At 38.8% G+C, this 12,126-nt stretch overlaps 2 protein-coding genes across 8 annotated transcripts in view; one reads left to right on the top strand and one right to left on the bottom strand.

Moving 5' to 3' along the window:
- Nucleotides 1-2,041, bottom strand: part of LOC140372003 (myeloid-associated differentiation marker homolog) — a 3,688-nt gene extending 1,647 nt beyond the window's left edge. The window contains exon 1 of the mRNA XM_072459246.1: nucleotides 1,958-2,041. The gene's annotated coding sequence lies outside the window, so the exon portion shown is untranslated. The remainder of the gene's footprint in view (nucleotides 1-1,957) is intronic.
- Nucleotides 2,042-2,834: 793 nt separating this feature from the next.
- Nucleotides 2,835-12,126, top strand: part of arhgef11 (Rho guanine nucleotide exchange factor (GEF) 11) — a 33,991-nt gene continuing 24,699 nt past the window's right edge. For 3 of the 7 annotated variants that reach the window (XM_072458547.1, XM_072458551.1, XM_072458545.1), the window contains exons 1-9: nucleotides 7,123-7,277; nucleotides 7,490-7,581; nucleotides 8,562-8,666; nucleotides 9,298-9,347; nucleotides 9,411-9,468; nucleotides 9,772-9,965; nucleotides 10,710-10,781; nucleotides 10,937-11,044; nucleotides 11,130-11,175. In XM_072458547.1, the coding sequence (XP_072314648.1) occupies nucleotides 7,138-7,277; nucleotides 7,490-7,581; nucleotides 8,562-8,666; nucleotides 9,298-9,347; nucleotides 9,411-9,468; nucleotides 9,772-9,965; nucleotides 10,710-10,781; nucleotides 10,937-11,044; nucleotides 11,130-11,175 (865 nt within the window). In that variant the 5' untranslated portion in view covers nucleotides 7,123-7,137. Of the gene's footprint in view, nucleotides 4,262-6,072; nucleotides 6,106-7,122; nucleotides 7,278-7,489; nucleotides 7,582-8,561; nucleotides 8,667-9,297; nucleotides 9,348-9,410; nucleotides 9,469-9,771; nucleotides 9,966-10,709; nucleotides 10,782-10,936; nucleotides 11,045-11,129; nucleotides 11,176-12,126 lie in introns of those variants that run through there. The other 4 variants (XM_072458548.1, XM_072458549.1, XM_072458552.1 and 1 more) reach the window with 4 other exon arrangements.

Raw genomic sequence — 12,126 nt, 5'->3', positions numbered from 1 at the left:
TGTATGCATTTAATTACAATTTCCAGATACATCATTTCTCCATTGTTTCTGTGTGTAATTGTTTGACCTCCAGGCATAAATCACTGTTGTAATTTAGCTGCTCGGTTATGGAAAGCATAATAATCACAATTATTTAAATCATAACATTGAATCATGATTATTTAAATGATTATTTGTTCAGGGAGAAGGCGGAGCATCAGTGCGTCTAATGAACAGTGATAGACTGAACGCACTTAAGAGTTCATGTTAATCATCTCAGTTTCTCAAATGCACAGCAGACTGTTGAGAACAAATACAAATAAACAGAATATAATGACCAATCACAAAAAGGAAGCACAGAATAAGTGTACTCTGCATATGCAACTGTCACACACAACAATACTATACTTTTTTAGTATAGTAGTAATAAACTGTATATTTTAGCAGTAGACTAAAATACATGAATGCATTGTTGACCATTTTAGGACCATCATGTAGGATTAAATACCACAGTATAAACTCTGGCTCGTTTCTGAGGTTTGTATCATCAAAGGAAGTGATGTTAGAGTCGGTGGAAAGTCCCCAAGTTCAAGTGATTTTAAATATAAGAAAATAAATGGCTCTCTCTAGTGCTGAAGAGGTGGTATAGCCACATAATCATCCTTTTATTTAATGTTCTGTTTAATATGATTAAAGAAGGAAATATTTATTGAATGTAAAATATGTTTAACAATTGCAAATTTACTGACCGATTTATCTCTTTTTATCTGTTACAATATATGTAAATAATTGGCATTCAATAATATATATTACAACAACACATTTTACTTATTATACTATTTTTGAAGAATTAATTGACACAATTTATGGCAGTATAAGTGCAGTGACTGTGCTCGGCTGATAGGTTTGTACAGTACATTTATTCCCCTTGAAGGAAAAACATGTCTCTCATTACCTCTGATTAGATTCTACCTCTTTCCTGCCATGGACAGGAAGACTTATTGAAACAGGAAACATGCAAAGCTAACGGCATGTGCAGACAGGAACTGCAACCAATCTGTGAATCATAATTTGGCAAGATATTGTAAGGCAAACACAGTAATATAACGATAATATAATCGAACAATGTGTGCTATATGTAAACTATAGCCACACACTCATAAGTTAAACATAAAATACATATTCTAAAAATGTAGAATATACTCCAAAGCATCATTTGCATCTTTGTCCTTTTTACTAATCATATATTTTCTGTATTTGGTCAAAGGACTTGAATAAAGGATTAGGTATTTCATTGTATATCATATTGAGAAATGTCTCTTGACTCATAAACGTTGAAGAATCAATCTATAAATCTATATCTATCTATCTTGTGATTTGTGCTAAGATATAGGCAGATAACATGCTATATTTACAGTGTAACAGATTTAATGTGTATTTTATGGGTCAATGCTTATAGTCTATAGTTCTATTTGAATCACACATGAATATGACCCAGAACATGTCGGTTCACTGTGTTTCTGGTGAACGTGGTGGGCCAATCTCACATTCAGGGTGAAGACAGGAAGCAGAGTGGTTTGCCCTTGTGGTTAGTAACGTACAGATGAAAGCAGTACAAATAAAACCAAGCAAAGAAAGTGGGTCTACAGCGGTTGAACAGCTTGACTCAAAGTGAATTATGAGCTGTTTGTGCAAAGTTTGCGCCTGCATCAGTGACTTACCAACTGCAAAATCGTACTTTAAAGTTGGCTATAGGCAGTTTTCAAGTATTATGCATATAGCGCGTTAGTAAAGCGACTTATGGCACGGTTTTTGTCGCTAAAATATGCGCAATAAGGTGATCATCCGTGCACATAGCGGACATACCGCGCCCACATCAGTCCCTTCCCTCTTTATTCCCAAAAATAAACCACGACAAAGACTCTTGAGTTATAATACAATCAGAGAGGTGTAATAACATGTAACAACGGAGACTTACCTAAACTCGGGGGTGTTTTATTTCGATGTACGTGTGGAGTTGCGGGACGCGTGCTTTGCGTGCCTGAAGTTCCGTGAAACCGTGTGTAGTGTGCGCCTCCTCGTCCCCCTCCACGCGCCGGCCCGGGGCCCCACGCACGCCCCGCGCGGCCCTTATTTGGTCAAGTGTGGAAACCCCTCGAGCAGCGGTGAGAGAGTCATGCAATTCCTCTCTCTTTTCTCCCACGGGCGTGTTCTCTGGGCGCATGTTCTCTAATATGACGCCATCTCTATTATTGGGAAGACTAAGTGGAAGAACCGATGTATTAACCAAGTGAAGAGCATTATGATGTGTGTCTTTAAGCAGTAACAGCTCATTATATTGTGCTTTTAGACCTAGGCCTGCTTATTTGTGCAAATCTTGTTTTGTTTGTTTTGTTATAGATGAACCCGAGGATATTACTTATATGGCCGGAGCTATAGTTTTTTTTATACAATTCTTTATAAAATATATATTCCAATGTGATCAAATAGAGACCTATGCAACAGTAGCTATTATCTCAGAAAATGCATGAAAAATTGTGTTTGATTCTGGCAAATGCTATTAAGGCCTAGGCTACTGCAGACATTTATTTTACTATACAAGCCTTCGATAATCAGACATTTATTTAATATTACAAATGACATAAACGTTCATAAGTTGCTGCTGAGTCAAACTATAGGCCTTGTGGTCGTATAAACCTGAAGCACGCCATATATTGCGCCGCAGACAGTTGATTTAGCGGCTTCTCTTGGTAAATTGACTTTACATAACCTGTGGCGGTGACTTTCTACTGTGCGGTGACTGCAGTGCCGCACAGTGACCACCAGAGGGAGACGTGCTGTGTTTGTATGATCTCTGAGGAGGACAGTCCAGCCTGTCCCGATTATAACAACTCGGAAAACATCACTATTTTGGATCGGACTCAAAGGCATTTCATCTGTCCCGCGCTAACTTGACCCGGAGCCCGTGTCTGTTCGACTGGCACCTTTAAAGATACCGGACATTATCATTGCTGCTGCAGTGGAAGATCTGTGGTGGATCTCTACGGAAACATTTAGCGCTAGCTCACCGGGGCTAGCAAGCTGCAGCATAATCTGGCGCAAGGACTCCTCCAAAATCGGACTTTTTATGGATATATCGACGTGGAATTTACGCGTACAATTGCACCCTTTCCCTTCCACTCGGACGCGTGATATTCCCCCATGTTAACGTCAGTTTTGTTTCACGGATGCTGCTAGTTAGCGCGTTAGCCTGCTAGCACACAAACTTCGCCGCTGCGTGCGTTCGGATCGTGCTGCACAATCCGGGTCGCCACGTACGTGATGCCGAGGACTGATCGCGGCCCTCTTTTGCCTCCATCATCGGTCTAGTGAAGGACTGTCTTTGCATATGTTATTATTTTACCATTGCAGTGTGAATAAGCTCGCACACACCACAGGCTTCGCCGCTGTGTGTGTTTCCTCCAGATGCAGTCGAAGCTAACACCTGCTAATTAGCAATGTCGTTAGCATGTAATAGAATGCCAAGGGTATAATCTGGTTTAGTTGTTTACAGTCGGCTAAAGCGTGTGCATTCGAGCTTGCTAGCTTGAGACTGGCCTCTTTTACACACATGTGACTGATATTACACTTGATGCACTAATTCTAAACTAATTCCTGCTACTTTATGTTTTGCGTGGCTATAATGTAACTCAAACTACAGCAATCCAACTATGCAGCTAACCACAAACAATGTCGCAGCTCAGAAGTTTGCAATGTTGAGCTGTTTTGTGTCAAATTGCAAGCGTGCTCGGTGTTGCATGGTAAACAGTTTGCATTGAATTACACTGTTTACAGTAGCTTTGTGCAGGCAGAGTCGAAGGGGAGTTGTTGACCCATATCGAGACGTTTCATTCATGATTGATGATCTTTGTTGAAACTGGCAGTACTGGTCGAGTTTCCACGTGCCACTTTCAGCTCAATTTGATATTTATTTTCTTCTGTCGACTTGCACTCTCTCAAAAAGCCAGATGTGACAATCAGGGTTAGTTTTAGCAGCACTTTGTTTAGAGGTGTTTCGGGTGCATGATGAGGGCGTCCTTGGGGCCATTGCATGAAAACTTGCAGATTTGATCAGACCCAGACAGAGGAGCCCTTTGTGTGGAATGAAAACTCAAGAGGCAAGAGAAGATGGTGATGATAGCCGCAGCGCAGTGACAGAGTAAAGCCCTGCATCCGGAAGAAGAGGAGTGCCCCACAGGCTTGCAGACATGAGCCTACGCCAGCCCACCTCTACCCTGGACAGGTAACAATTCACACGCCGCCATCACAACCGCCACCACGCCATTGGGGCTGAATAATGCATGCTTTTGCCCTTCATGTCGCTACCAGACACTTCTGCGGTTGAAATTGCGCTGCCTTGAAATGCCACACATGTCCTTATCAGACTTGAGTGCAGTCCGGGCTGTCGAATAACAAGTCAAACGGGCTGGCACCAATGAGGAAACAAACTGTACGTTTAATGGTGAAGGGTCCGTCACCTGTTTGCAGACGTTTGGATATGTGTTGAGTCAAAGTTGTGTCACTATTTCGATGAATTGAGACTTGACTTGATTGGACTTCTCAATTGGGACCACATTTACAGAACCATTTACAAATACTATATACTATTTGGGTGTAGTGATTTGAAAGGACAATGCAGAAGTGGTCTTGCCTCTGCCTGCTTGTCTCACAAATAGGCCTGTCATGACGACACAATGATTTATTGTTTCAGAAAATATCACGATAAAATATCATATTGAAATGACTTTATATGACTGATAAGATAACTATGCAGCAGGATAATCCCTGTAACCTCTTTTGAACCTACAGTATCATTATGGCATGAGCTGCAATGAATAACAAGCCAAATGAACTGATAATTGGCTATAAAAGTGACTTATTCAACCCTCTACAGTTCAAATCTTATATAACAAAAAAGAAAAACCTCACCACTAGTACAAAAAAAACCCCACACACAATAAATATTGAGCTCCAAAATATATTGTTCCATGTTTGATGTATTGAACGATTAGTTAGGGCTGGGAATTATAGAAAGAAAATCTATACTATTTAAACTATACAGACTTTTAATCTGTGCCGTAATAATAATAATAACCTCTGACCTCTGCTCAAAACCACATGTTTTTATCGACCGTGGACCTCTCGATTCAAAAATCCCCTCAAATAATTGATGATTTCACATTTCGATCTGTCTTTTGATTAATTTCCCGTCCCTACGATTAGTCGAAATTGTAATTTTAGTAACAGACCGACTCATGAGAATGTTTTTGCTTTACATTCCAGGTAAAACAACAATAGAAAAGAAGCTATATCTAAGAACTTACGTAGTTCCCATTTAAACATATTAAACTGTTATTGCAGCACAGTCAGTTGCCTCTCTATTTTGCTTAAATGGATGTTTGGTTCGGGGTTTGCAGCGGTTAATTTGTTAATTTCTCATTAATTCTGTACAGGTACATTCATGGTTCATTCATATCTAGCATCAAAAAATAATTGTCAGGTTTGAATCATTATATATATATATATATATATATATATATATATATATATATATATATATATATATATATATATATATATATATATATATATATATTTCATAATGGCTTTTAACAACTATCAGTTAACATTGACTCAAATCATGTTTTTTATACAGAAACACTTTGTAATTAGTTTGTCATGACGTTCATGTTATTCGTGTTATTACTGTGTTTATCTGCATTGTTTCACACATTTCTGCTAAAGCTATGATGGCCCTGGCAATTTTAATAATCTTATACCGTTTTGACCTTAAATGTCACTATTGCCTATGAGCAAAAACAAATCAACCCTATTTTGACGGGGAAATTTAGACATTGTGGGGCCACTTTTGTCTCTTCTTTTGGAAAACACTGGCACTTACTTTTTTGTTTTGTTTTTTAAATCCATGATCACAAAATGTATTCATCATTATGTCTGTCTGTGCTTTGGTTTCGCTTTGTCTTCATCTGTTTTTTCTGCTCATCTTTCCTCGTTCCTCCATCCACTGTCTGTGTGTGTGTCGTGTGACGTCAGGGCGACCAATAAGAAAAACGCCCGTCTGTCAAGGTAGGACAGTAGGATTGGCACAGATCCATGCAAAAGAGTAAGACTATGAGGCATGGCAGTTTTGTGATGGTTCATAAACGACCGTGCATGGATCAAATCAAATGCATGTGGAGGTTTGTTTACGTCATATGCATGGTGTACGTTTGGTACAGGCTGCATGGGTTTGAAACGATAGGGATGCAAGATGTATCGTGGTTGAACTGAAGTTGCATTTCACAAACCACAAATACTGTACTTTAGGCAATGTAATGTGCGATGCAGAGAAACAAGTCCCTAGTCTCTTTGGGGTTCAGTTTTAAATCTGCTATAAATCATGTAGTTTAGACTTTTACAAACATGTTCTGAAATTCATTGATCATTTTGAGTTTTTTACTAGTTTTTATTTGAAAATGAATGGCCCAGGAAAGGAGCAATTGCATCAAAGGACACAGGAAACATTTAGTGTTGTAGTCTAATATTTTATCTGTAATAATCCATCACGACGACCTCAAACTGCATTACTTTCAGCTTCATCTGAGTCAAATTTAGTAAAAATGTCACTCATGGGCCTTTTGCAATGTAAAGGCTAATCTAATAATCCAAAAATAATTGCTAGATCATTTTTTAAACCTTTTAAAATGTGTAAAATACAATATACTAGATTTTAGTTTTCTTATAAAAGACCAGGTATTAAATGTATGTCTATAGTTAATGTTTGGTGCTCTACAAATAACCTCTGACCCAATCTTGAGCTATTTGTTGTGAATATATTGAGTATCAGTTGAAGCAATATCATGCACCAGACTTCATTTTACTGTCGCTACTAGAGAAGTGTTATTTTCTTTCCTTCTTTAAATGAACAAACACCATCGTGAAAAACCTTCTTGTCGTATGCCGTCGTGGCTGTATTTTATCTTAAAAATCTCGCATTTCCTGCTGGATTTTCCGTCCAAAGCAGAAACATGATGTCCTGTAGCGTCCTTTAGCGTCATCGCTAAATAAACAGGGCACGCGGTGTTAACAGTGTCTGTTTTTAAAGAAGCAGGTACAGTTATGGTGTGCGCTTCTTCCTGTTGGTCCGTTTTGTGTCCTCTCTCTTTAAGGCAGGTTTTTCACTCAGTATATTTCTTCTCTTCCTCTTCTTTGTGTCCTTTCCCTCTATCATGCCTCGCCTTCAGCCCTTTCGCTGCTTGGTGAGTCCTCTTGTTGTCGACGTGTATCTTGTCATTTCTTGCCCCGTGCATATCTTTAATGTAGCCTATATAATGTCATATATCAATATTCATCGGCCGTCTCTGTGTCATCCTTTCTCTTTGTTTCTTGAAATTCATTTTGGTTGGTTGATTGTAACGATTTCACTTGATTTAAAAAAGTTTAATTTGTTCATATTTTCCCCTCACAACAGGCTGAGCAGTCTAACCATCGGAGACTCGGAGCGCAAGTCTTCTGCCGCCCAACAGAGGGAGCCCTGCGCTGACATTCCCACAGAAAGCTCAGGTAAACACAGGCATCTCCCATTCACTACTTACACATGCTTAATATTAAAGTGTTTTTTGTTTAACTTAAAAGGACACATATTATGCTAAATTGACTTTTTTCAGCTGTTAACCATGTTCTATCACTGCTCCCTCATCAAAAACATACCTGGAGTCGAATTTAGAAAGTCCTCTCCCCTCCGAGCGTCAAAAACACTCTGAATCTCCTCGATAAATGACGTTTTCCAGTCCATAAATCATCACCAGGCTCGTTCTGTGCATTTCTCTTGTCAAATCACGATCATTGCAGCTACGTAGCTTCATTAGCAACACAGAAGCAAGCCATGTATTTTTCTTTCTTTTTGTAATTCCCTCTGCTGCCAGTAGACGGCGCCCTAAGCTCAGTTTGGAACTCCTTTGTTTTTTTTTATTAAACTTTTGTTGTTGTTGTTATAGAACATGAACTGCCAAAGTAAAGGCATGTTTGTAGGCCAATAACATAACAAATAATGTATAGTATTTATCCTTTTAAAGCTGCTGCACCTGATTTTTACAGTCTAAAATAATGTGTGTAATCCCTCATTCGTCCAAGAATGTTCAATTTTAGATAAATATTCAGTTTTGGTCACTTGGATAAGAGTTGAAACATCTTCTTTAAAAAAAAAATAAACAGTGTCCAGAAGATTACAACTGAATCTTTAACTACATTCTAAAAAAAAATAAAAAAGCTTCCTTACCCAATGCATTTCAATCTTGCAAAAAACCCCACAAATCTACAAGGTTTTCTTTAACATTGCTGTGTTGTACAACGTCTTGTCAATTGTGGTTAAAAAAAATCCGAGCCCCAAACTCCTCTGCAGAACCAGCCACAGCCACAGTTGAAGCGTCGCCCACAGGGTCCCACCGTTTTCCACCGTTTTGACGACCGAAGCTATTGAACGATTGAAACGCTCTGCCTGATTGTTTTGTTCTGGTGATTGACCTGTGACTGTGGCTCCTCAGGTACCGGTCTGGTCCAGAGATGCGTGGTGGTTCAGAAGGACCAGCTGGGCTTCGGCTTCACCGTGTGCGGGGAGAGGGTGAAGCTGGTCCAGAACGTTCGGCCAGGTAACCAGTCTGACCGTTACGATTCGACACGGCACGGCACATAGAGCTGGGCAGATTATGCAAATACTGATAGAATAGTCAATGTTGTTTTGATGACATTTTGATAATTCACAACATTGTTTGTAGTAAAAAATCTGTAAAACCTAATTAAAGATAAAAATTGATTAAAACATGTTCGTGATACTTAAATTCAATACATTTGTCAATATGTTTTAACATATTTTTGGACATACTGCCTCAATATTGGGTTATAATTAAGTGAATTAGTTATTGGGGTGTTACTAAGATCACAAAGGGATCAACTGTACTGTGTTTTCTGGACTATAAGTCGCACCCTTTTTCATTGTTTTGGCCGTACGACTTATACTTATATTTATTCTTATACTCATACTCCGGAGCGACTTATATGTGATATTATTTGTTATTTTCACACTTGCAACCGCATTTCATACTCCAGTGCAATTTGTTTTTTTCAGTTTTTGGTTGGTGCGACTTATACTCCGGTGTGATTTATAGTCCGGAAAATACGATGTATACGAGCGTTACTCTAGACACTTTTTGATTTAGCTTTTAGACCTGTAATTTACATTTTCCTGCATTGTTTAAAGTGTGTCGTTAATCCTTCTTACAGGTGGTGCTGCGGTCAAGGCTGGAGTCCAAGAAGGAGACCGGATCATAAAGGTATTTTCTATTCTGCAAATGTGACGAGATTCAAATAGACCTTTTAACCATGCATTTCGTCAGGTGAACGGCTCGATGGTGTCCTCCATGACCCATCAGGAGGTGGTCAAACTCATCAAGTGTAAGTAAAAAGCTAAAGGTATTAAAACAACAAAGACATTTATTGACGGCATTAAATGTAATTGAAGAGAAATGCATTTATTTGCTCCATGTGCAAGTTTTCACCTAAAAGTAAACAAGTTCCCTTAGCCTGTTTTTTATCATTTTCTTTCATTTTCTCACTATTTACAGTCTTATCGAATGCTTAATTTGAAAAGCTTTAAGTCTTGATGTTTGTCAGTGGCACAAAACAATACACAATCATAAAAATAGCAGTAAAAATATGTACTTTTTAAATGATTTGTGTCCTGTCCTCCTCCCGCAGCCGGAACCTACGTCGCTCTCACGCTACAAGGCCCGCCCCCTTCCGCTGCCTCCGTGCCGCTGGAGCCCCTCCCCACTGACCTCTCGCCCAATCCGAGGACGTCTCTCGGTGGACAAATCCCGCCCCCTCCGCCGCCGCCTCTGCCCTCAGGACTCAGCAGCACCCAAAGAATCACTGGACCCAAACCACTGCAGGTGAAAGAGCCACTGAAAGTACTGATATTGGGAGTACTCGGATATATACATTATACTTTTATGTCACAGAATAACCACAAGAGGTTTAGCCCTCCAAAAAGGTGGTCAGACAGTATAAATTGTAGTTTCTCGGCCCAGTACCATGAGAAACTGTCCCGTTCTCTTACTCCAACTAATGTTTTGAATTATTCATAGTTAAAGAGTCAGCTGGTTAATTCCACGGAAATATAAAGTTAAAACCATGCTTTGTAACATTCCTCATGCAGATAGATACGTTTTATGCTACTAAAGGCACGGCATTTGCAAGCAGGAGCTGTACGAGTCAGGTTTGTGGAGATGCAAGCCTGTTCACAGCAATGACACAGGTTTTTATACAATTTTGGTGCAACAAAACATTCTAAACAAAAAAAAAGTTACTGTATTTTCGCACCAGCCAAAAAATGCATAATAGAGAAGAAAAAAACATATATAAGTCGCACTGGAGTATGAAATGCAGATGCAAGTGTGAAAATAACAAATAATATCACATATAAGTCGCTCTGAAGTATAAGTATAAATATAAGTATAAGTTGCACCCCGACCAAAACTATGAAAAAAGGTGCGACTTATAGTTTATAGTCCAGAAAATACGGTACACTGCGAGGCTTTAAATAATTGTGTCGGTTGTGAAGTCTGTGACGTTGTTTGTCCTCGCAGTATTTGTAGCTCAAACAAATTGCCATTTTTTATTTGTCTCTGTTTTAGGACCCTGAAGTTCAAAAACATGCCACTGAAATACTCAGGAAAATGCTGGAGCAGGAAGAGGCGGAGCTACAGGTACGGCACAGACAAAGTACTGAATGTGATTTGGATTGAGTCAATTGAAGGCAAAATGTGTAGTATGCAAAGCCCCTGTTTTAGTTTTATTTCATTCATTTTGCATGCGATTACTAGACGGAAACGTGAGTTCTTATCGTTTGTTTTATGTCCAGGTGTTATTGGAGGAGCGCTTGAGGAACCCGTCGCCGTCACTGGAGGAGCGGATCGAAAGTGCAAAGAGAAGGGCTCACCAAGTCCGGATCAAGATTCAACAAGACCAGGTGGAGTGGAGCGAGCGTCTATCGAACACATGAAAGCGTTTTTAACACCGGAAACCTTTTTGACATGATGTTTTATCTCCTTTAGGAGGGATCGCGGCCAGAATCGGTGACCAGCTACATTTTAGCAGGAGGTTTGTTCACGATATCTTACTTTTTTCATCCCGCTTTTGGACATGAACGGACATAACAGTTACAGTACTTTCCCTCGACCATCTGTTACTTTAAATCCATTTAGAAAAGCTTCAAATGTGTTTACGGTACTTTATTATAACCGTTATTTTTTGACTGATTAGAGCAAGGCCATATTGACAAATTATCTCTATTTTTGTGAGTATTCTGATAACGATATTCAGACAATATTATATTAATCCAACATAAATGTCCTTAAACATAGTTGAGGCTTAATTTATTATAATTAAACTGAAATGTCGGTCAAATGAACAAAAATGCAGAAGTATCACCAGTTTACAACTTAACCTTTTTAAATTTTATTTTAATCAACTCTTTTATTATTATTATACATCACATTTTGCATATATTCAAAACAACATTCACAATATTATCTATATTTTGATATACGGTATTGCCCAACTCTATATTATACTACGTTTGTATCATTCATTAACAATAATATCCTTCTACTTCAAGCTCTTATGGCAGGTAAAACTGAAGATGATTATATTTAAGATTTTACAAAAATAAATAGATAATAATTAGCCTCTTTTTCCCTGAATTGACAATTTAGGTGAAGTTTATAATGTTGGACATGAACCGCAGAAGTCCAACCTCCTCCATCCAACACCACCATTATTTTGTTAAATCATTGTTTAAACTGTTAGAAAAGTGTGTCATTTGTCTGTAAACGTCGCTTTTTGATGACATCACAGAGAAATCCCTTTTATTTTTCGTTTATTTCTTCACAAACCTGCACTTGACTGACGTAGAGCCACGATACATATTCACCTCAGGGACTATGCCACAGAAAAGGAGTAATAATTTGGGGGAAAGGGCGACGTTGTCATGTTGCTGGGCGTAATCCCTCATTTGTCCAGGAGGGTTCCATTGTCACGTTCACGTCTCAC

Source organism: Eucyclogobius newberryi, unplaced genomic scaffold (genome assembly GCF_026437365.1).
Source record: "Eucyclogobius newberryi isolate DKJ021-1_F unplaced genomic scaffold, fEucNew1.0.hap1 SCAF_22, whole genome shotgun sequence".
Taxonomy (NCBI): Eukaryota; Metazoa; Chordata; class Actinopteri; order Gobiiformes; family Gobiidae; genus Eucyclogobius; species Eucyclogobius newberryi.
This window is presented reverse-complemented; position numbering and strand designations above follow the sequence as displayed.